Consider the following 24,938-nt stretch of genomic DNA (forward strand, 5'->3'; position numbering starts at 1 on the left):
ATAAATATTTTCCCTAAATTTCAATTGTACAAGATAAAATACTATTTGATTTGATTTCGTTAGATTTCGACCGAAATTTTGGTTTCGTGAGGGACGAAACGCATTACGAAACCAAAATTTGAAACCTTGGTGACATTGTTAGTAGCCTTGTAAGGTATCATATTAGCCGATGAAAGGGATTTAACAATATTGATTTCATTGTAGAGGGTGGTGATTCGCTCAATGTAATCAAATGGCTAGATGATAGCCATCCCCACCCGTGGAGGTTTGATGCTATAGTGGATCGGTGGATGAGATCCAGGAGCTAGTAGTTGGCCCTCACGTGCGGTTTCAACATGTGCTGCGATTGGCAAATATGGATGATGATGGATTATCCTAGGCAGGTGTGCGTAGGGAGGCTCTAGAGATCTTTGATTTCCTCCCTCTTCAAGGGCTTTTGTTGTTTCTGTTTCTTGTTATTCTTTTTCGTCATCAGTTCCCTTTTGTTCAGACCATCACGGTTGCGGTTCCTTTCTCTCCTTCTCTTTTATAAAGTTTAGCCATTAAAAAAAAAACCCAATATTAGTAGCCTTTGGAAACTACTATGTTATAGCCCTTTCTCTGATGACAAAGAGGGGGAGAGAGTTTATCTTTTGTATTTTTTTTCTCGGTTCCTCACGGCTTCTCCTCTTTAGTTTGGGGCGCGTAATCCTAGAGTAGGGTGAAAAATCATCTCCCAAAATAAACCTTCCTCCTCATAGATTTTATATGGTGGAAGTCCTTATAGTCCCTTATTTTTCAAAAAGTACTGTACCGACCACACTGGAGGATAATCCAAACCGTCCATGTGATGGCCACAACGAAAAATAGAAATGAATTTTTGGGCAACATAGTCACGTTATGACCCATCATCACATGGACGGTCTGTATCAACCTCTAGTGTGTACTTTTTTAAAATAAGGGACTATTTAAGGGCTTCCACCATATAAAACTCTCCTTTTCGAACCCGGAAACTTGTTCCCGCCTCCTCCCACGACTCTCTCTCTCTCTCTCGGGTACGTTTCCGATCTCTACCTTTTATCTGTCCTCCCAAACCCTAGAAGGGAGAAAAATCGATCTCCCAAACCCTAGAAAGGCAAATTCGATCACCGCCTAGGTCGCGCTCCCGTGGTAGATTCAAGAGCCAAGGACGGGATTATTGACGGGTTCTGATGAGGTTAGGGTTGTTGTAGGAGGAAATCTGTGCGATAGGAAAAAAGAGGAGAGGTTAGGGTTTGAAAGCTGCGAGAAAGATAGGATGGCCGACGATAGTGGCGGTTTGAGCACTAATAAGGGGAAAGGCCAGGAAGAAGAGGGGAGCACTGCTCCCTTCCCTGAAAGGGTAGGATCAATTTTCTTTCCTTTTCATGTCTATACATTGTTTTTTGTTTTTTTTCCCTCCCTCGAGCTAGAGATGGGTGTTCATAGTTTTCTTTTAAGATTATTGGGTTCTAGTTTTTCTTTCGAGTAAGGTGGTCATGGAGTTATCTTGTATTGGGTGTTTGATTTCAAGTATTGTTTGTTTCTGTTGGGACCCTGGTAGAACTCACCCTTAAAAGCTAGCCGTTAAGGGGAGGTTGCCCATTCCCTTATAAGCCTATCCACATCCGCTCACTTTTCCGATGTGGGATCTTTGCTTTTGCGTGGAATCCCCAACAGGTTCATTAAATAATCTAGCTTTGATCATCACAGTTTTTTTTTTTGTCAATGGAGAGGCATCAGTTGGTATTCCGCAGTGGTCTTATCTTTCTTTTGATTTTTCACTAGTTTGCATCTAATTTTATTGTTTTGTCTATTAAATAATCTAGCTTGATCATCACAGTTTATTGTTTTTTGTCAATGGAGCGGCATCAGTTGGTATTTCACAGCGGTCTTATCTCTCTTTTGGATTGCTATTCAGGTTCAGGTAGGGGAATAACCTCTCTACAAGATTGAGAGGAAGCTGGGTAAAGGTGGGTTCGGTCAGGTTTTTGTCGGGCGTCGTGTGACTGGTGGGAGTGATCATACGGCAGGCCCTGGGGCTTCGGAGGTATTCATTTGCTTGATATATTTGTTGATGATTTTCTATTCTGGATATATTCGGCCTGAATAAATTTAGTGCTATCAATTTATTATTCTGTTCTTTAATGGGTTGCTTTTAATTGGTCGCAACTTCCTGCCACAGGTTGCTCTAAAATTTGAACACAAAAGCAGCAAAGGCTGTAAATATGGTCCTCCATTGGAGTGGCAAGTTTATAAGTACGTATTTTTCTATACAGAGATCATCTTATTTATATTTCCAGTCTCTTGTTATGTTGAAATCTGTTGTTGTTTCCTTATGAATAGCACTCTTGGGGGCACTCATGGGGTGCCTATGGTACATTATAAAGGGCGGCAGGGTGACTACTATGTAATGGTATGCTTTTCTTCTATCCTCTGCTTTCTTATTCCATTTGTCCGTCATTCTGGTTTTGCTTTCGCATAATTTTTCTTCTTCCGGTTGGATCTGGTGTGGATCTTCTGGTGTTTGTTCATGTGTTTTTTTTTGTTTAAAATTAACTCAGTGCTTGTTTATTTAGCAGGTAACTTTTTCTACGACGTTTTATGTATCGCTTTCTTTACATTTATTTGCAGGTTATGGACTTGTTAGGTCCTAGTTAATGCGATGCATGGAATTCTTCCGGTCAAACGTGAGTGTCTTTATTTAGCGAGTGCGAACGTTTCTGGCCAAGTTTGTCCTTGTTTTTCTGCTTTGAGTTTTAACATTCATACTGTCAATGACTGCCGATTAGAGGAACTTCTCATCAACTGCAACACTTTGCACTAGGAGTGTAGTCCATTATAAGGAGTGTAGGAACCTATAGTCTCAGTTTCTTGAAATGTACAGTTTTTGCAATCATCTATATTTCCTTAAACTTTTCAATTTCTTTGTTCTCTCTTTTTAATTCTCTTTCTCATTTATTTATTTAATATTCATTTTTATGATGGATTGACCTTTACCAAATTTCTTAAAACTTTTCAATGGCTGAAGTTTTTTTTTTTTTTTTTTTTTTGTTTCATTAGCAAGTGCCTTAATTAATGTGCTTTGCCTACTTGTTACTTTTGTGGCTGTTATATGTGTTCTGAATGCAAAGGTGAAGATCTTCAAGCTATTTGATAAAGTGCAGCGTGATGTGTCGTTTTGCTTATTCTATTTGTTCTTTCTAAATTTAGACGCAATTTTAAAAAGGTGACGTGGTTCGTTGGGTTCTTACTCGCCCCTACTTAAGATGACTCATGGCACGTTCCTTCAATACTAGTATAAACATAAGAATGGATACATATTTGTGTGAATTGCGACTAGATGTGGCTATATCCAAGAATGCCATGCAATTTCTACTGGTTTTGCATGTCGCAACGTCTTGTATGATTTGTGACATGCAAATCCGGCAGGAAGTGACATGTGGCACTCATGGATATACCCACATTTTTCCATTTCAAAAAAAGAGAGAGAGGATATAACCACATTTTTATTGCGTTAGAATTAGAACCACAGTTACCGGAAACTTCCTACTAGGATGAGAAGCTTGCTTCCCTGGAAAGTGGAAACTCGCTCGGAAGCTAAGTTCTTCCTGCGTCCCAATTTTAGGGGAACCACGCTTCCCACTCGTTTTCTCTTAATTAAGAGTACTCTTTCTACTTATGTGATTATTTCTTCCTAAATGAATATTTTTTCCTTTTGGTAATGCTGAAGGAGCGTATGTATTTAAAAAGAATGCATTTTTAACTGGAGAAATGATCTTAAGTTTCGAATGAAAATTTTGCGGATCTTTTTCCTAAAATGTAGCATTAAATATACATGAATAAAAGATGTGAAACGATAAATTCCTAAAACTTGCAATTCTAATTAGTCACAAAGTCTTCTTTTCTATGTGTAATCCTTATCTATATTATCCCTTCCACCCTATCCTGCCACAATCCACTCTTTCTAAGTACTTTTTTTTGCTTCCAATGAAGCTTCTTACATGCTTCATGTTGACTTTCAATGAAGTTTTCACAAATTTTCTCTTTACTTTTTTAGAGTGTTCGCTTCCTGCAGTTTCTCTTTTCTAAACTCCTTACTTCCCACTTTCACTTCTCGCACTCGCTTCCCACTTTGGCAGCTATGGTTAGAACTCGTTTTGGATGACAAACTTGCGGATAGAATGGCACCATCACATGGCATGATATAGGACTTTTAGTTGCTTGCCAAAGCTGCCATAGCGTATGCCTTGGTGTTGTGCTTTAAAAGCGTCTCTCAAGTTATTGTTCATGTAATTTAAATTCGTATGGACCTTGCTATAGGTGGACATGTATGATGTATGGCCTCATACCTTAGTTCTCACAGTTTTTGTGTGTATTTATTTTTCTACTGAACAACCTTTTAAAATGGTGACAGGTCCTAATTGCAGTGGTAGGAAAACAACGATCCTTTATTTTGATTAATTTTTTTTATCTCCTACATTTTGTTATGAAAATGGGCATCTGAATTTATGTTTAGGCATTTTAGCAATTGCTTTTTTTAATAATGGCATTTTTTAATGGCTTTAATAATAGCATTTTATCAATTGTTTTTTTTTTTTTTTGAATAATGGCATTTTTGCAACAGCTGTTTTGGTATTTAGGGTTTTGGAGTTTGTTCCTTCCATGATTTTGGTAGTATAAGTCTGCAGGATGCGTCAGAAATGGTAGCTTGTATTGCTGTTGAGTCTATCTCAATTTTAGAGAAGATGCACTCCAGAGGGTAAGTGTCGTGCAGGGTTATAAATTATCATCATATTACCGTATATTTTTTTCTGTGCAGGGTTATAAAGACATCCCTTATTACCGTATATTTTTTTGAAGGCATACATTTTACATTCCTCTTTTTCATGCCATGCCTTTGTCTATGATATTAGCTATGTCCACGGAGATGTGAAGCCTGAGAACTTCCTACTCGGGCAGCCAGGCACCCCACAAGAAAAGAAGTTATATCTTGTTGACCTAGGATTAGGTGATGGAACTTTACTTGCTATATTTCATTCTCTTCTGAAAGTTATCCTCTATTCTTTCATTATTTTTTTAATTTCTTATCTCTCTTTTAATATTTCTTTTTAAATTATTATGCAGCTACAAGCTGGAAAGACGGTGTTGGTGGTCACCATGTTGAATATGACCAACGCCCAGATGTGTTCAGGTAAGCTGACATTTTCTATGATTTTTTTGATAGGTAAGCTGGGATTGAACATTTTCTATGAATTGAAATGCGACACAATAAAAATGCAAAATTTGCTTTATCTATTTCTGATATCACTTTCTGGGTTGGCCCATTTGATTACTGTAGAGGAACTGTTCGTTATGCCAGCGTCCATGCTCACTTAGGAAGAACTACAAGTAGAAGAGATGATTTGGAATCTCTTGCATACACACTTATCTTCCTTCTCCGAGGCAGATTACCATGGCAAGGATTTCAGGTAATCTGATGCGAGCAATGCAAACCAATAGCTTCAATACTGTGTTTCAGAGGATTTATTGATAACCTTTTTTTTTATAACATAGGGTATTCCCACCCTGATTTTAGGGCGGGACTAGTCCCTATGTATGCGCGCAATAACCCGTAAACCCCGCGCATCGGGTAAGCCTGGGGGGATTCGAACTGGCGTCAATGGGGAGCATACCCATGACTTTAAGCCAAAGAGCAACACCTGTACGGGTTATGATTTATTGATAACCTGTTCATGCTTCACTCACATTTATTCTCTTGCCAGGGTCACCACAAATCCTTTCTAGTTTGCAAGAAAAAGATGGCAACATCTCCTGAAATGTTGTGTTGCTCCTGCCCTCCGCCATTTAAGCAATTTCTTGAGCTAGTGGTAAACATGAAATTTGACGAGGAGCCTAATTATTCCAAGCTAATATAACTGTTTGAGGGCTCAATAGGACCTGATCCAGCTATTAGGCCCATTAATACTGATGGTGCTCAGAAGGTAATAGTTGTTGGGTCATATTTGATCATTGAAGTTGTTAAATGCGCAGAATTTCTTCTTCTGCATTTGTAGTAGTCATTAATTCTTGGAACTGTGTGGTTTTTCAGACAATCTATCAAGTGGGCCAAAAACGGGGTAGATTGTCCATTGAGGAAGAAGATGATGGGCAACCAAAAAAGAAGGTCCGATTAGGAGTTCCAGGTACCCAATGGATCTCGGTTTACAATGCTAGGCTCCCAATGAAACAGAGGTATGATTATCATTAGTTTCTTTGCTCACACGTGGTCTTTCTATACAATGCGGATCAGTTGTTTTTGTCTTTTAATAATGGAGTTCCATTTGTTAAAAAAGGGGCGGCCATCATTTTCATAAATTCTGCTATAAACTTATAAGCTCGGTGTTCAAAGAATATGTCATTTTATTTTATCTAACTTACCAGTCACTGACATGATGCCATATGTCTATATCCAATTTTTTTTTTTATAGTAGTTCTATCATGTTTGCAAGTAATATTGGCTGCTCCAGAATGAGATGTTTATTGAATCGTATTGGGGCGCATATAGGTATTGTTTAAATTATTGAATCGTATTGGGGCGCATATAGATAATTGTTTAAAATTGGTCTGGAAGATTGCGTACATCTAGCCCACCCCAGACCCCGCAATGGCGGGAGCCTCGTGCACTAGGCCTCCCTTGGTTTCGGTGAAGAGAAGACCTGGATTTTTTGTAAGAAGATTGAAATGTATAGTATTAATTGGAAATAATTTGAAGACATGCTTGTTTTTGTGATTGTCAACCTGTACCCAAATAGGAACATGTTTGTCGTTTTATAAAATAGTAGGATGTTTGTCTGCTTGGTACATTCTACGTATTTATTGCACACAGGTACAACGTGCACAGGTATCCAATGTGCATGTCTTTTGCGCTTGGATGCTGATGCCTGATGTGGACCATCAATGTTAGGTGTTTGAGTGACACTGCTTATTATTTCTAATCTTGATCAGTCCAAGCAATTTTCAATCCTTCAGAATTAGATCTGTCCTTTCTATGCATTGAAATTAAGTTATTTGGTATTACATTTCCATCAGTGTGTATGTCATTTGACTAATATACCCTTTTCACCTGCAATCAGGTTCTATCACAATGTGGCCGACTCTCATTTGGCGTCACATGTGGAAATAGGAAGGGAAGATGGTCTACTTATAAGTTGTGTAGCATCTTGTTCCAATCTTTGGGCACTAATTATGAATGCTGGAACTGGTTTCCGTTCTCAGGTTTATAAATTGTCCCCATGCTTCCTACACAAGGTATGAATTTTAATTTCAAACTTAATTTAGTCCTCTTTAGAAATCACTTTCATTATAGGTTTACCAATATCGGTAACTAAAAAATTATAGGAGTGGATTATCGAGCAATGGGAAAAAAACTACTACATTAGTTCTATAGCTGGTGCTAACAATGGAAGTTCCCTTGTGGTCATGTCTAAAGGTCAGTCTCTTTTATTTGCATACTCCTTGCTATTTATTCTTATTATTACTGATGAATTTTATTTTGATTTAGTTGAAGTGGAAATTTTGCTACACATTTAAACATTAAGGCATTCTCTGATTTGTAAGGGCGTATGTAATTTTTAATCATTAAAAAAAGTGGCGTATGTACTTGAAAATTGTAATGTTTACAATCAAGTTGGGCATTTACACTAAATATGAACATAATTGAGCAAATTCCATTTTTATTTATTCAGTTGAAAATGAGTTCCATGCCCTAAGTTGAATGGTGTGCGTCTAATTTGTGTATCTCGAACTCGTTGCACATCATAAAAGCTTTGTTGCACATCCGTTTGTTGGAAGATCCTATGTTTCTCTTGTAGGTTCATGTGGACTTGTGCACAATCCTTTGCTTCTTGTTGCTCAAATAAACAAGGTATCCATTTACTAGACACAAGAACCTGTCACATATCTTCTATTACTAGGATCTACCCAATTTGCATCTGAATACCTGCAATGGTGACTTTTTTGTACCCTGCCATCCCTCAAAATAATCGACGACTCATTGTTCCTCTGATATACCTCATAGAGTCATAGCCTCTTTGCTACCTGTAGATATTCCTCTCTAGGTTTGTGGAGATGCTAAGAAAGGTAAAAGAATAAAAGATGTCAGGTTTGGTAAAGGTGAGGTACTGGAGGGCACTTGAGACATACTTTTGTACAAAAGAGGATCCTTTTATTCTTTTACCTTTCTTACCAGTCATCTTTTTGTTGTAAACAACAGGGGTTATAATTGGTTTGTAATTCATCATAAAAAAGTTATGAAGAAGACATGTGCTGTACTTTCTTTTTAGTCATTATGATTGATCTCTACACCTAAGATGCTTCAAGCTCTCTTTCACCCTTTTTATTTCTTCAACATCTCTCCCAATAACAATAATTTCATCAACATACCCTATTTGATGAATGCCATATCTGACAATGTGTGTCTATCGAACAAGGAATTATCTTACTTACTCCTTTCATACAAACTTCCTTTGAGAGCTTGGTAGAGTTTGTCAAACCAAACATGTGGTGCTTGGTAGCTGACGAAAAGGCATATTCCAGCCTTGGGGTGGAGCTTCTTTTTTTGAGCGAAGGAGTTATATGTATGTTGAACTACGAAGGCATGAAAAGTGTTCGATGACAAAGAATGGAGGACAAAAGCATGTTAATAATATGAAAAGCCTTGGCCTTAATTGCTTTGGAGCAGTATAATGAAACATCATAGAGCGATGTTTTCGTTCAGCCACCCAATTTTGAGCAAGCGTGTGGGGGGCAATAAAATTGTTGTAAGATGTTATGAGAAGCCTTTGGAGGAGGTATATTCTCATTTACCATCAGTTTGAAGGTGTTGATGCGGCCATGCGGGTTTTGTGGTGCTCAACTTCATATATCATAAATCGGGGAAAAGAGATAAGAATGTAAATCCAAGCTTATCAGATGCCAACGATAAAGAAAAACGAAATCTAGATAAAGGAAGAAATAAGGGCAGGACCCCATATATTGGAATGGACAATTTTTAAACGGAAAAGAACTGCAAATATTATTAGATGCATTGGATTAAAGTTCAAAATGGTTTTGAGCGTCCAACAATGGAAAAGACAGTGCTCGAAAGCTTTATTACATGTTTTACTCTAATTAAAGACCGAAAAAGTAAACATTGTAAAACACGATCATTTGTACGGGCAAGTCGATCGTGTCATATTGCTGAAGACATAGATGACTCAGTCGCAGAGAAAAAACAACTTCACAATCCAAACATGAGGATCTGACGTTAGGTTCAACCAGAAAATATAGAGAAAAATCAGCCACCTCCAAAGAGGAGCTTCCCTAGGTTCAGATCATTCACATGAATAAAAGATAATTTAAAAATAAAGTAACAAGAAATCTGAGAAACATATACTAATTTCCTTTAAAAACGAGAAAATGAAACTCATTAGGAAAATGATGCAAATGAGGAAGAAATCAACACAAAGAAAGACCTATCACCCAAAACTATACGTGTTGAAGCATAAGAAGAAACAAGAGAAGATATGTTCCCTGAATCGATGTGTGGTACCCGTGTCAATCATACCCAAGCAGCTTTGGATATAGATTTTTTTTTTTTTGCATAACAAAGCTTTGGATATAGATAACAGGAAGATATCTCGCATCTGATGTGCGAGAACTATTGGTTGACTTGTTAATACTTTGAATCATTGTGGTAACATGGCTAATAGGCACCTAGATTATTTACTCCTCCTTGATTATAAGGGAAGCCTCCATGGCCTCTACCTTGACCATGACCATTGGTTGTCTTGTTAATACTTCGAATCCTTGATGATTATTTATAACATCTTACTATAGTTCACTTGTAAGGTTGTAAGGGGTGTGGTATTAAAAAACATGTATGGCTTTATTTACATGGCCTGGTCCCGTCATTTGAGCACAGTGGGTCCGACTATAAAGTTGTGCATTGTACATGCAATGCACACATTTTTAAATTTCTCATTTGTTGGCCTTCATGGGTGTTTTTCACAGCCTGTCCCAAGCTAGGAGGGTTGGTGTCAGGTTGGCAGCCGGCTGAAAAACTTTGCCACTCTTTCTTCATGAATTTTTTCTAGAGGATTCATTTAGCTGACCCCAACTAGTTTGGGACAAAGGCTTTGTTGAGTTGAGTTGAGTTTGGCCTTCATGGATTTTTTTCTCTTTTCGTGCATCACACATGGTTTTTTTCTAGTTACTTTTATTCTGTCCTACATTTTTTTTGGGAAAATTTGGTTGAAAAATAACATTTCTACCAAGTGGGCCTTATTCTGTCCTACATTAAATTCAATTATTATTGGTTTATGATTATATCGACACGTAAGATTTTTTTTCTGGCTTATTTTCGTATCAATTATTATTGGTTTATGATAAGATTAAGATTTGACAAATTTTTTTTATTACCTTGCTTAAATTATGTTATTTACATTACTTTTATAAACTTTCTCTTGAATGTGGAGTTTAGGATTTTTGCCTCTTGCATTGTCACTTAAAACAGTTGTACTGTTCCCAATACTTGCTCAATGTTAATGACCATTTTGCTTGCTCCAAAACAAGTCATTTTTTTTAATGATCACTTTAAGTCTTATTCTTGAAATTTATACGTGCACATTATATATTTTTGTTTTTGTTTTCCACTATGGCTTTTGCTTCTATATAGTCCTTTTTCTTTTCCAGAAGCTATTTAGATTTCATCTGTGCTATTATGTAAGTTGCAATGAAAAATCCTTCAGGTGCCCAATATACCCAACAATCTTACAAAGTCAGTGATTCTTCCCCTTCAAATGGATCAAAAGGAAGTGGAAAGAACGATTTCAGGTGACTTCAATGGCAACTGCTGGAAGGCGATGGGGTGTTGTTATGTCCCTCAATGCAGGCTTTACTGATCAGGTTAGATTTCAGTTCTCAACCCCCCCAACACACACCACACACACACGCGCGCGCGCGCGCACACATACACACACTATCAATTGTTGGCAATGCATACATTGACAGATGAAGTTCTCTTGTAAAAAAATTCGTGCATTTATCAGCTAATCAATGCCTCTATATATTTTGAATTCCTTTAATTAATAATATTTCTGAATAACCATAATCTTGGCATGCTCTAATGGTGACTAGTGGGCCCATAGTTGACGTCCGTAGGATGACATGGCAATCCAAGGTCCACTTATGCTGACGTAGGCTGGTCCCATGTCGACATGAGAAATGTTTTTAAAGTGGGCCCAGTAGATGGAGAGAAGTCATGGTTGGTGGGGCATGCTTATAGAATGCTCCTAGGTGATAGATATCATACTTCTAAGAAACGAAGATTGCATGTTTACTTCTCTCAAAGTACTTTAGAGTCGTCCCTACTTTCTAACATATAGCAAACGATTAAACAACATATACGAGAAAAGATAAAAGAAAGTGGTCCTGAGAAAAAGAAGAAAAAATTGTACTTTCGAAACTAAAATGACTATTGAAATACCTACATTTATGTTGACCAAAACACCGTTTCTTTGTTTGCTGCTTTTTCTTGTTTGCTCATAAATAATTGACTGTATCGCTGATAATATGATTAGCAATATGATCCTCTCTGCAATTTCATCCTTTATGTTTGCATAGGTTGTGGAACTCGATTTTCTATATCCAAAGTGAGGGAATCCACAGATGTTGGGACAGTGGTTTTCTAATCACATCAACAGCCGCCACTTTAAATCAAGCTGCTCTTATCCTCAGTGTACCCAAACGAAAACCAGGGGATGAAACTCAAGAGGCCTTGCGTACCTCTGCATTCCCGAGTACTCATGTCAAGGTGAACGACTTTCTGATCAAGTATTCTTATTCCTAACGACTAACAATTCGAATATTGCAATTTAAATTTTGAAAATTGACTAAGGTTAAGAATTCCATAGAAGAGAGGTCATGAAGATTTTTTAGAAAAAAGTCTTCCACATGCCTGGCATCCTCAAGGATGTCCCAAGCAAAACAAATGCTTTTTTGGTAACCTTATGGTGTTTGGTAGCCAATTTAGCATCACAGTCCCTAGAGACTACTAGACATGATTCAAAGGGATGTTAATGTGTACCTATTCTGATAGAGGCACCCATGTTCCCTACTTATACCTTTTATGCAATCCTCCTAAAAAATGGAGGAATTTGGCAAGTAGAATTTTGCTTCTCTCTCTCTCTCTCTCTCTCTCTCTCTCTCTCTCTCTATATATATATATATATATATATATATATATATATATATATATATTGAGAACCAAACACTACTTACCATTATTCTACCACGTAAATCCTATGTAGATCAAACACTACAAATGTTTTTCTCCTCCCTATTGACTACTTATACCACTAATCTACACTTTAACTATCTGCATCCAAACAGACCCTATGTATGGCCTAAATAGGGAACGGTCTGATGTATGGCCTGTGGCCTAGATCATACTATTTGTTTGAATGATCTGTGCTGCCTTGAAAGTGGTTGATTCTGACATACACTATGATCCAGTGTAATTTTTTTTTTTTTTTTGAATGGTACTTATGATCCAGTTTACATACTTGACATTCCTCTTCAGAAGTAACTAAGCTGCTTCTGTGAGACCAAAATTAGGAATGAAGTTTGACACTATCATAGTACCATGATACTCTGTATAAATGTTATAAATGTCCATTGACAGTTTTTGATGGCGTGCAGGAAAAACGGGCGAAGAATCTCTATGTTGGTTCTGTGTGCTACGGGCGCACTGTGTGTTGAAGCATATTGCCGTCGGCACGAGGTAGAGAGATTGGAGGGGCGGCGGAGAATTTCGCGGCAGCTGACGAACGGCCCCTTGCTTGTATAGAGGGAACAAAAAGAAAAGAAAAGAAGGAAAACCCCGAGGAAGGTTGTTGGGTTATATTTATATTCTTTCTCCTGTCGATTGTATATTTTTGCTGCTGGAATTTGTGCCTGAGCTTAATCCATGTATTTTATGGGATTTGCTAAGGCAATTTGGGGGAATGCTACTTCGTGGCTCACTTTTGCAGGAGACAGTAGCCACACAAGCTCACTTTTTATTAGTAGATTGTCTTATTCAATTAATTCATCCCACGTGGCTGTTGTCTCCTGCAAAAGTGAGCCTCAAAATCTGCCAAAAAGTGAGCTTGTGTGGTTGTTGTCTCTTGCAAAAGTGAGCCACGAAACAGCTTTCTGCGGGTTTGCCTAGCAAATCCATGACAATCTGACTTTAAAATCTATGGGAAATGTGGTAGATTTTCTCCTTACAAGATAATCAAATTTTATTTTCAATATTCTTTTAGGCCATGTTTAGACCAAGAAATAATATTTTCTCCTTAAAAGTAACCAAATGTTATTTTCAATATTCTTTTAGGACATGTTTAGCAACCATGAAAAATTATTCCATGGAATATTGGTGGGCTTAATTGTGTGAGAATGATAGATATAAGGGAGAGTGATGGACATTAGTTTAGCGGGGTTGGAGAGAGCATAAAAAAAATCCCCAAAACAATGAAAAAAAAAACTTTTACCTCAAATTGGATTTTTATTTTCCTGCTTTTTAGGAACTTTTTATTTGAGCCCGTTGATCAGGAAAAAAGCCAAACACCCACCGTCTCTGTACCCATTTTCATCATCTTCTAGTCAGTTGAATTCTTGCAGAGCAACATCTACAACAGGAATATGAACCGGCCCAGATCATGATATCAAAGATGCGTGTGCAAATTGGACATGTGCAGCCCAAAAATACTGTGGGGCCCACATTGATTGGGTGATCCAAACCATTCATCTGTTGGGCCCTCACGTAGAAAGGGTGTTCCTAGAAACTATTCTCCATAGGATGATCTTAACCCATTTTGTGGAGCTTTACTATACTGTGCCGTCAATTTTAAAGCTCCACATATGGGAGGGTTAGGATCATCGTTATTTGTCCGGCACACCCTTGTTATGTTCCATTTTCCTTAGTCGCCCAATCGTGTTTTTTTTATGGTTGTATTCACCCAATCTTGAAGATGGAAGATCAAGAAATAGGGCTGGCAATTTCACCCGTGAAAGCGGGGATCTGCAACGACCCTTGCATGGGGCGGGGATTCCCCGACTTGAGCGGGGATGGGGTGGGGACTTAAAATATTCTCCGAAGCGGGGACGGGGCAGGGATGGGGGTGGAGATGGACCCGCCCCGCCCCGCCCCGTTTTAATATGCAATCCATTATCAATATCCTCTTATTTTAGTACTGTTTTAGTGTTTTTTTTTTGTTAACAGTAAATATTTCATTTATGCTAGTGATATTGGCACTACCATATTTTGATAAGTGAACAAACACGGCTTGTCTTTTTCTTTTTTATGGGCGTTAAAAAACTTTTTTGAGGTGAGGATTTTTGTGTGGGGCGGGGACGGGGCAGGGATGGGGATTCCCCGCCATCCCCCGACGCAGGGACGGGGAATGGTCCTTCTGGCGGGGACGGGGAATGCAACATCCGGTCCCGGTGCTGTTGCCAGCCCTATGAAGAAAATAGGCTCTATTCAAGAGGAGCCTTTACTCTCCTGATAACAAGAACACAAAAATAACAATTACCAGTCGTTTTTTCCATTCATTGAATAAGTGGTTTTAAATACAAAGAGAGAACACTCATATTGATAAGCTTTATCTTATTTTGGATAGACTCCTACTATCCACCTCATCAATTATTCCTGCTTCTCTACGAATCCCAACTCTATCCTAACATACTAAATCTTTTTCAATCTCGTCAACCCAAAAAAACACTCGTATATCAACCCTATATACATTATGGCCCAACAAATGAATGGTTTGGATCACCTAAACACTGTAGGCCCCACTGTTTTTTGGGCTGCATGTGCCAGCACGGTGGCCCACCATATGGAAGATACTCATTTTAAAATGAAAATAGTAAAATACCAAAGTATCCAATCCGGCTGAGAAAAACAGATCGAATCGTACAGGTCTTTGTAGAGGAATTCCCATTTCTCGTTTCCTACGGACTGTTGGTTACATTGCTAATCTTGGTTTTATGTTGGTGTTGTAATTCTTGTTTATGATGAGGGCCATCTTGGCATTTCTTTTGCTTCAATAGGAATGGCAATTGGTGTAGGATCAGATACCCTATACAATAGATCTCAGGTCCCCGCTAGCACAAGGCATTTTGATCACCAGAATGATCTATGCTAATCTGCCTTCAACAGCATAGCCATATTTAGTAATTGAAGACCACAGGTACGTGAAACTCCTTGTCTTAACCTTGTCCTTGAGTCTCTATGAGACTTTGTGGAGCTTGGAAGAAAGACCCAAATAATCCCACACCGGCCAGTGGAATAGGCTCAAAACCAAGAACAGTAGAAGAATAGGGAGAGAAGGGTGTTGGAGTTCCACGCAAAAGCAATAGCCCCACATCGGACATGTGAAATGGATGTGGATGGGTTATAAGGGAATGGACACCATCCCTCTAACAGCTACCTTTTAGGGGCGAGTTCTACCCGGTTTGATTCCCAACAAATGGTATCAGAGCTGGGGCGTGGGGGACGAGTTCTAACCGGTATGATTCCCAACAAAGGGGATAATTTTTCATTGGTTTCTAAAATAAAAAATTACAAACTTATTTAATCTAAGAAATCCATCTCTAACACCACTTTCCTCCTCAATAAAATTCCTAGCTAAATCTCCTTCCGAACTAAATAACAGATTTTTATTCTACGAGTAGCCAATATGCTAAGGCCTAGAATCGGACAACTACTGAAGATATTTCGACATTTGCATCATAATTCTACATGCCATTTGCGAAAAAACATAGAATGCAATTTTATTTCCTAAGTTTAACTCGATCCTTGAGTTTATGAGACTGTGCAATTTCCTTAATTTTCTCATAAATTCATTAAAATACTGAAACAAATAACTGTATTGCTTCCCAAAAGTTTTTGGTACAAGAGCTTGATTGAAGCGAACTAAGGGAATAAGATAAAAATGAAGGGAATAAGCATGATGAGCAATAAGTCAGGTGTGGGAAGAATCCGGCGCTACTGGTTTAAGGCACTGCTGGTTTAAGAAGAGGTTGGAGAGCCTTGACAACAATGGTCATATTTGGCCGAAAATCAGCTTCATATTGAACACATAGTGCTGCAACTGCTGCCATCTGATGCACACACAAACATATAGAAATGCATGACAGTGCGCAAATACACACGTTAGAACCTTAGGTAGTTTTTTCTAAGGTAAACCAAGATATTATTTTCTAAAATCTAATCCAAGATCCTCAGGAATATCAGGTAGTAACCTAAAGAAAAGGAAAACTAAGCAGAAAAATGAATCCTAGTTAAAATGTAAATAAACTACAAGAAACATTCTATAAAGAAAAGAAGAAAGGGAAAATAACACCTTTGCAATAGCCTTTGGTGGGTACTCATTGTTTAGTTTGGGATCCACACACTGCTTAACTTTGTCCTCGCTTAGTCTCGGAGTTGCCTGTATTATTGTTAAATGCTGTTAGAGAGAACAAAACAACAATAATAGTTTGCATAGAAGCAAGAAGAACACACACCCAGGTAACAAGACTCTGTTGTCCTTTGGGCATGGTGTGGTCTACTGGCTTTCTTCCAGTCAAGAGCTCTAAAAGAACAACCCCAAAACTGTAAACATCACTTTTCTGAGTTAATTGTCCAGTCATGGCATACCTGCAAATTCAAGAATAGACAATTAAATACATGTTGCATGGCAGCCTACAAAAAGAACTGTGTTTCTCTGATCAGATAATGCATAACAAACAATATATAGATGTGAAAAATATGATTCTAGACGGTATTGTAAATTTCAGAGTACGTATGTTTAATTACACAAAATTGTTCTTTGAAAATGCCAAAACATTTTTGTTTAGTTTGCCTTTTCTTCATCAAAAGGCAAATAATCATTAGAAATATTAGTAGTACATTAGTCTATCACACCCAAGTCTTGCACAACCATGCGTCTGAAGTCCTTTTGTTCAATTCACAGGATAGGTATCTCCATGGTTCTGCAGACAAGTGTTGGTATGGTATAACAGTCTTGGGTTCAAGACACTCTGGCCAACTATAGCTTTGGCATCCTTAACCATAAATAACTTTTTAAGTATACCTTTTTATGGAAAATGTATTTCTACACTTCTAGCTAGGAATAAGTACTGGACCTTTTCAAAATTAATTTTTTTTGTCAGAATTGTTTTACTTTCCGAGGGAAAGCGACAGAGCGGTGACGACATGGCTTGAGAACCCGGATTAGGCCAACTGTTGAAGACTATAATTGTACACTAGATAAAAGGTGATAGTGATCTTACTCAGGAGCATGGTAGCCAAAAGTTCCCAAGACTCTAGTTGAATGCAGACGAGCTGCTGAGTCAGGAGACTGGTTAGATAAAACAAAGTCACCCATTTTAGCTAAGAAGTCATCGAATAGAAGAACATTGCTGGATCTGACATCACGATGGATGATCGAGGGCTGAACTTTTTCATGTAGACACTCAAGACCTCTCGCTGCACCATAAGCAATTTTCACTCTTTGGTTCCAGCTGAGTACTGGACCAGGTTCTGCACCCTGTACTCCTTTCCTCCCTGTTCCAAAAATTATCCAACCAAGATTGAATATGGGTAGCACAGAGTAGTCAGTGAAAAAAAACGAAGCATCATTAATATACCATGTAAAATGTCATGTAAAGAACCCATTGTTGCAAACTGGTACACCAAAATCCGATTATTTGCTTCCAAACAGTAACCCAACAGCTCAACAAAATTCTCATTCTTTAGTCTCGAAATCGTTGAAAGCTGCAGAAGCCATGATAAGAAGAGAATTTATGGCATCAAAATTAGGTGAATTCCAAAGCAGGCATAAACTGATATGCATTGCACCTTGAGTTTGACAAAAAACTGATGAAAAACACAATAAAATGAAGGGAAGAATTAATAAATTGATGTCTCTTATGAGCTATAGTTCTTCCAAAAGGTCACCTGAGCTGCAAAATCAGAATCAGGCTCCTGTGAAGAACTGGTATCTAGCTTCTTTATCGCAGCCGCCTGTCCAGTCTTTAAAGTTGCATGGAAAACTCGGCCATAGGACCCCTCTCCAATCAAAGCTTTGGGGCCAAAATTACTAGTCAATCTATTCAGCTCATCCAAAGATAAGGCTGGTATTTCGATGGGTAAGACCTTTGCGGGCGCTCCACTTTTGACCGCACTGGGACCCTTTGACACTCTACCATTATCTAAATCACATAAAAATAGTAGCACATAATTTCCATGAGGGAACCATGGCAATCATTTAGTACACAATGCACATAAAAAATCCACTACGTTGATCTAAAGCAATGGTTTCCCAGACTCCGTGAGTCTGGTGAATTAAGAATTCAAAAATGCACATCCAAATGCATTTTTGAATTATTATTTTTTTCCATTTCAAAAAAAGAATTCAAAAATGCATTTGGATGTACATTATAATTGCAATTAGGGCCTTTTATGAGTCCAAATTACATTTCCCATTTTCATCCAACCCCAAATTTTAGTCTCAGTACAAGCAAATGCTAGTGTTGATATCCTTATGTCTGTACTGGTAAGTTGAAATGCGTACATGTATTAGAGAGTATGTTTTCCCAAAACCAAACTTACAATGTAGCAGCTGATAAGCCTATCAAACCCTGAAGATATAAAGCATAAATTCGTAAACAAATTTGAGAATATAGCCCTTTTATGCCATAAAAGTGACCGAATGCAGCCATGATTGCACGGTGCCTGTGAATTTTAATTTGTTGAATATCTCTTAGAAGTTTAATGACTACTAGCCTAGTACCTCTAATAGTTAATTTGAGTACCAATGAATATCAGAGGTAAATAGCATTCGGAAACAATAGCCATGACCCTGTGGTCTACCTCTCTTTAAAATGAAAATGGATGTATTACAGGATGGAAATTTTGGAGTATGCCGGAAGAATACACTAAAAATGCAAATGAGATAGGTGAGTCAGTTAGTTGTTTCAAAATGTATTCGGTGAGCTTTTAGCAAGCAAAGGTCAAATCAGTTTACAAAATGAATGACAGAGCATTAAGGCAAAGAACATAGATATAATTGATCATGCTAAAAATGTAGTATCAATAAAAATGTGGCACTAATGCAAAGATAGGATGAATTTTGTTATTATTTGAAGGCTCTGTCAGCAAGCATTTGTTTGAAAACTTAGACTTTGTTACGTAGTTCTCACAATACATCCATATTTCCTGTGAAACAACCAATTACTCTAAACACTAAAACTACCAGAGTTGGTGTTATTTAATCATTTATACTTCAACATTCCCCCCCCCCCCCCCCCAACACACTCACACACACACACACACACACACATGTGGCCCCTCTTTTTTTTGGGTTGGCCATATGCGTGGCACATGTGACACCTATTTTTTGTTGTCCGTACAGGTGGATTTTTAGTATCAAAGAGTTGTTGGGTTTTGAACCCAGGACCTGCCGTGACAATAACTCTGATACCATGTGAAACAACCAATTACTTTAAAAGCTTTATCTGCTATAGTTGGTGTAATTTAGCCATTTATGCTTCAACATTACCAGTAAACACTAAGTACATTTTACAAAGCAAAAAGTTACATAGACAAAAAAAGAAGAAGAGATTTTCAAGTTTATTATTTGGTGAGCAATGAAATACCCAAGTCTGATTACATACCAACAAAAGGAAGATAAATGGGAGATATTGGAAATAAGATCAGGAAGAGTACCATGTCTATTCCCATTAGGCGGGGCAGTGTATTGGTTGGCCGGCGGACGGTAGCTCTCCTCTTCCTCTCCTCCGCAGCACAACATATTGCAGATCAAAGGGGCAACAAATCAAGAAACCATAAAGACTCAATCACCCATCCTGATCTAATGATCCCAAAATATTAATCAGAATTTCATCAAACTGAAATAATTAAATTAAACCTAATTAAATAGAATTAATAGTCTAACACAGCCTTCTCACAAATTATTAAAAAACCCACCATCAAATAGGCCAGTCCCTATTTAGTGAAGTAAAAAAACAGATCTAAGCCATTGTTTGAATGAATGAGAATTCAGAAAGAAAGAAAAGGCGCCTAAATTTCATAAATATCAATGTGTTAGGTGGGGAAAAACCTATTTTCTCATTCATTCATGACTAATTACATAATGAAAAGATGATAGAAGATAATACCAGTTGGATTGGGATGGCATGGAATAGAGGAATCGGTAAGAGAAAAAAATGGCTTTTTTGTAACGAAGCAGAAACAGAAAGACAGAGCTCCTCTCCTTCCCGGGGAAGACGTTTAAACTGCTAAAACAAATGGGCCACGTCAGCATCCTTTTTTGACCCAATTGGACGTGCCCTCACGTCGCACCTTGCCTTTGGTGGGTCCCGCGTTGGATTAACAACTATATGTAAAGATTGGGGATTTGGTGGGGACTATCAGATTAATTAAAATGAATAAGATAAAATCTGTTGAGAAGTGAGCCTATGTGGCTGCTCTCTTATGCAACAGCCGGCCCGCGAAATGCCTTCTGCAATGGTCCCTAGCAAATCTATAGATTGTAATACTAGTCTCTTTTTTTTTTTAAGGCATTCTACATCCAAAGCAAAAGACTAACGAGAGAACAGTCTGGATCAATTAAACGTGGGACCCATCACCAACCATCACCGCAAATTTTGGGCCATCGGCCAAACAATCTATTTGTGTTCAATGGGAAAACGTCCATTTATCAACCGTTGAGATCACCACATTGGTAGGACCCACTAAAACCTGATTGCCATGCTCTCCTCGCTAGGGTTGCAACATTTCGAGTTGGGTTAGGGTTGAGGCCTTGGCAACCTGAACCCGGACTCCGTCCTTTAATTTTATCATGATTTTATCGGCTTACGTATTTATTCTGTTTAGCCTTAGGTGAACCTGAAACCAACCTGACCCGATTTTGGTTAGATGGGTTGGGTTAGGGTTGACCATCCTCAACCCAAGGCTCGGTTCGGGTTGGGTCGGGTTAGGATTGAGGGAATGCAATCTCGGGTTGGCCTCAACCCGATCCAACCCGACCCAAGTTGCACCCCTAAATTACCCGCTCTTGGCTGTGAATCTTCGCACCCAGCGCATTTTAGCTATTTCTCAAGTAAAGTACGCCCCAGTCCCAATTACACATTTACACCCCAATCACTCCCCTTAGTCGCAGTATAATGCCTTCCACAATTTCGGCCGTCCCAACTATTTCCTATTTTTCCGGCATCATCCCACTTTTTTAAAAATTCCATTTCCGCGCCCACAAAAACCAAAAACCAAAAACCAAAAACCCTAGCACAAAAAGAATCTTCTTCTAACCCTCTCCAAACTCACCAATGAAGAACAAACCCCATCTCCTCACAAAATAGGGTTAGGGTTAGGGTTTTATCCTCCTCGATCGCCATGGAAGAACAGAAGATGTTCGATCTAGTAAAGGAGCTTGTCCTCCGCCTCCGTCCCCAAAATCAAACCAGCACATCCAATCCAAACCAGTCGTTGGATCTCCAAAATGCCCTAAAATACGCCATGACAATCCTCGGGAGCCGAATGACGCCCTCGATCTCGGTCGATGAAGCTGCCATGGCCGAATCCATTAAACGTCAGCTCGTCAATGAAGGTAAGACCTCTGATGCCCTAACTTTCACAGATCTTTACACAAAATTCTCTTCAAAATCTGGTCCTGGATCTATCAAGAACAGATGGGCCCTTCTTTATCTTCTTAAGGTGATCTCTGAAGATCGGAGAAAGGAGAAAGTGTCTGATGCTAGGGTTTCGTCTAGTTTCTTTGCTTCCACCATTTGTGGTGGGCTTCCGGTTTTGTTTGACGAGTCTGATAATGTTAGGCTTTTTAAGAAAGGCGCGAATCAGAAAACCCTAGATAAGGTTAGGGGTGGGGTTTTATATGTTTCGAAAGATCCGGATAACATTCGAGAAATCGCTCTTAGGGAGTTTGCGGATTTGTTGAAGGAGGAGACTGAGGTGGCTGAAGGGGTTTTGGTGAGAGATATTTTGTATGCTTGTCAAGGAATTGACGGAAAGTATGTGAGATTTGATAAGGTTTTAGATGGGTATGTGTTGTCGGATTCGTTGAGAGTGCCTAGGGCAACTAGGGTTATGGTTCAGAAGCTTTGTGAATTGGGGTGGTTGTTTAGGAAGGTTAAGAATTATATTTCTGAGAGCATGGATAGATTTCCTAGGGAAGATGTGGGAACAGTTGGGCAGGCTTTTTGTGCCGCGTTGCAAGATGAGCTTTCGGATTATTATAAGTTGTTGGCAGTGCTCGAAGCGCAGTCGTTGAATCCGATTCCTTTGTTTTCGGAGACTGCTAAATCGGGGAATTATCTCTCATTGAGGAGATTGGCTGTTTGGTTTGCGGAACCAATGGTGAGGATGAGATTGATGGCTGTTCTTGTAGACAGTTGCAAGGTTTTGCGGGGCGGTGCGATGGCTGGGGCCATCCACGTGCATGCTCAGCACGGTGATCCAATGGTTCAGGAGTTCATGAAACGCCTTCTTCGTCGTGTGTGCTCTCCGCTTTTTGAAATGGTTAGGAGTTGGGTTTTGGAGGGGGAGTTGGATGATATGTTTGCTGAGTTCTTTGTTCTGGGTCAGCCTGTGAAGGCCGAGTCACTGTGGCGGGAAGGTTATCTGCTCCATGCGGGGATGCTCCCAGCTTTCATAACTCAGTCTCTAGCACAAAGGATATTAAGGACAGGGAAATCGATAAATTTTCTTCGTGTTTGTTGCGAGGACCAGGGATGGGCTGATGCTGCATCTGAAGCAGCAGCTGCAGTAGGGACCACAACTATGAGAGGGGGGCTCGGATATGGTGAGACCGATGCGCTCGAAGCTCTGGTCGTGGAGGCAGCAAAGAGGATAGATAAGCATTTGATGGATGTTATGAATAAGCGGTATAAGTTCAAGGAGCACTGTCTTGCAATTAAACGTTACTTGCTACTCGGGCAAGGGGATTTCGTTCAGTATCTAATGGATATTGTTGGGCCAGAACTATCCGAGCCCGCCAACACGATCAGTTCATTCAAGCTAGCAGGGTTGCTGGAAAGTGCAATTCGGTCATCAAATGCACAATATGATGACCCTGATATTCTGGACAGGCTCAGAGTCAAGATGATGCCACATGATGCTGGAGATAGGGGTTGGGATGTATTCTCCTTGGAGTACAATGCGAGAGTGCCCCTTGATACTGTGTTTACAGAGTCGGTCATGGGGAGATACCTGAGAATATTTAACTTCCTTTGGAAGCTTAGACGAGTAGAGCATGCGCTGATTGGAGGGTGGAAAACAATGAAGCCAAATTTTATCAGTTCTTACCTTTTTGCTGGACAGGAAGGCACAGTTATGTCGCAATTTGTGTCTGTATCACGACGTTGCCAAGTGCTTTGGGATGAGATGAACCACTTTGTTTCTAACTTGCAATATTATATCATGTTTGAAGTTCTGGAAATTTCATGGTCTTATTTTTTGGATGAAATGGAAGCGGCAAAGGATCTGGATGACCTACTTGCAGCACATGAGAAGTACCTCAACTCCATTGTAGAGAAGTCTCTTCTCGGGGAAACATCACAACATCTTTGCAGGACCCTCTTTGTCTTATTTGACCTTATATTGCGGTTCCGTAGTCATGTAGACCGCCTGTATGAAGGCATCCATGAGCTGCAATCGAGGTAAACTCTTTGCCTTTGATACCTCCAGTATAGTTTTTGAATGATTTCTTCACTATTTTATATTTGTATGCTGATTTCTAATGAATAATATTTCTCTGTTGAATCACATTTTATTGTCCAGCCTGCCGAAAAATGAATCCAGAGGCAGGAAAAAGTCAAAATTACAGTCAAATGAGCCTTCAAAGTCAAGCACATTTGTTGGTGAGGGTAGAAAGGCATTAACAAAGTATGCTGGAGAATTTTGTCAGAAAATGGGAGAAGACTTGGATGCAGTTGCCAATGAGTACTCATCATCACTTGAGGGTTTCATTGCTCAATTGCCTGTGCAACAACACGTTGATTTGAAGTTTCTCCTTTTCCGGCTAGACTTCACTGAATTTTATAGCCGGCTCTCTTCCAATGTGTAGAAGAATTTGTTCAGTAAAAGAAGCGGGTTTCATCTGCAAGATAGTCATTCAGCACCATAATGGTTCATGAATGAAAGGGCTTCCATCTGTCTTGGATTTCTGCCACATGACTTGATATCATTTGGTTGGTTTTTGGGATTGAGGGCTTGTTTGTGTTCTTCATTAGCACGTTGTTAGATGCTGGTAATGTTGACTTTCTCATCTGTATATCCTATTAGTTTCATAAATAACTTGGGTATATGTTACACTGATATAATTTTCTTCTGCAGGTATCTTTTACTCATTTGTGATGGATGGTCTGGAGGTTTTGCTTGGCTTCCATTTATGGTATGTTGCTATCACTAACTCAGGGTGTTAAATGAACTAGTATATATTTTGTATTTGGCAACTGCAATGTTACATCGGTGTTTTGATGTAGGCACCCTGACAAATTTTCCTTCCTGAGTTTGTATATCTGTATTATAGATTTTTTGGGGCTAAATGATGAGCATTTGGTGAATTGTTTTCTGAACAATGACATTCTGGTATTCGCCTTTTCTTTTTTAGCACATTATTATGTGCATATTCTTCACTATGTTTGTGCCTAATGTTTCTTTTGAAATTCCAATCATCTAAATGTTTGAGGAAATGTATGGGTTCGCCTTCAGCCATAATACTTGTTTCCTGCCAAATACCAACTTTAGGCAGTACTGCGATCATGTAACCAATTTCAAACTATTCAGGTTTCAATTAATTTTTTTTCCAGCTCTCCTGGCTTCACAGTTAATGCTTGCAGTTTGAATCACTTGC

General features: G+C 38.9%; 2 protein-coding genes and 1 pseudogene across 5 annotated transcripts; 2 read left to right on the forward strand and 1 right to left on the reverse strand.

Annotated features, from left to right (window-relative positions):
• The first annotated feature begins 969 nt into the window (after positions 1–969).
• Positions 970–12,982, forward strand: LOC143881658 (casein kinase 1-like protein HD16; annotated as a pseudogene). The gene is made up of 16 exons (XR_013251978.1): positions 970–1,360; positions 1,919–2,047; positions 2,183–2,256; positions 2,344–2,413; positions 2,632–2,687; positions 4,676–4,759; positions 4,914–5,008; positions 5,125–5,191; positions 5,339–5,468; positions 5,763–5,981; positions 6,089–6,231; positions 7,113–7,287; positions 7,378–7,468; positions 10,767–10,923; positions 11,641–11,830; positions 12,718–12,982. The product of XR_013251978.1 is annotated as a casein kinase 1-like protein HD16 (transcript).
• Positions 12,983–15,822: 2,840 nt separating this feature from the next.
• Positions 15,823–20,321, reverse strand: LOC143880879 (putative protein kinase At2g41970). Of its 3 annotated transcripts, none has more exons than XM_077383854.1 (8): positions 20,227–20,321; positions 19,775–19,919; positions 18,005–18,258; positions 17,695–17,821; positions 17,338–17,611; positions 16,570–16,702; positions 16,407–16,493; positions 15,823–16,164 (listed from the first exon to the last, which is right to left on the reverse strand). In XM_077383854.1, the coding sequence occupies exons 2-8, from the start codon at positions 19,857–19,859 to the stop codon at positions 16,057–16,059; spliced, it is 1,068 nt and encodes a 355-aa protein (XP_077239969.1). In that variant the 5' UTR covers positions 19,860–19,919; positions 20,227–20,321; the 3' UTR covers positions 15,823–16,056. The 3 variants fall into 3 exon arrangements, with proteins under 3 accessions (XP_077239969.1, XP_077239970.1, XP_077239971.1); XM_077383855.1 differs by having other exon boundaries at positions 19,775–19,914; positions 20,227–20,306; XM_077383856.1 differs by lacking the exon at positions 20,227–20,321 and adding an exon at positions 20,036–20,177.
• An 893-nt stretch (positions 20,322–21,214) lies between these two features.
• Positions 21,215–24,723, forward strand: SPC98 (spindle pole body component 98). Its single transcript, XM_077384882.1, has 3 exons — positions 21,215–23,742; positions 23,864–24,332; positions 24,419–24,723. The coding sequence occupies exons 1-2, from the start codon at positions 21,461–21,463 to the stop codon at positions 24,147–24,149; spliced, it is 2,568 nt and encodes an 855-aa protein (XP_077240997.1). The 5' UTR covers positions 21,215–21,460; the 3' UTR covers positions 24,150–24,332; positions 24,419–24,723.
• The last annotated feature ends 215 nt before the right edge of the window (positions 24,724–24,938 follow it).

Source organism: Tasmannia lanceolata, unplaced genomic scaffold (assembly GCF_043159265.1).
Source record: "Tasmannia lanceolata isolate RefF3 unplaced genomic scaffold, GAP_Taslan_0.1 ptg000007l, whole genome shotgun sequence".
Taxonomy (NCBI): domain Eukaryota; kingdom Viridiplantae; phylum Streptophyta; class Magnoliopsida; order Canellales; family Winteraceae; genus Tasmannia; species Tasmannia lanceolata.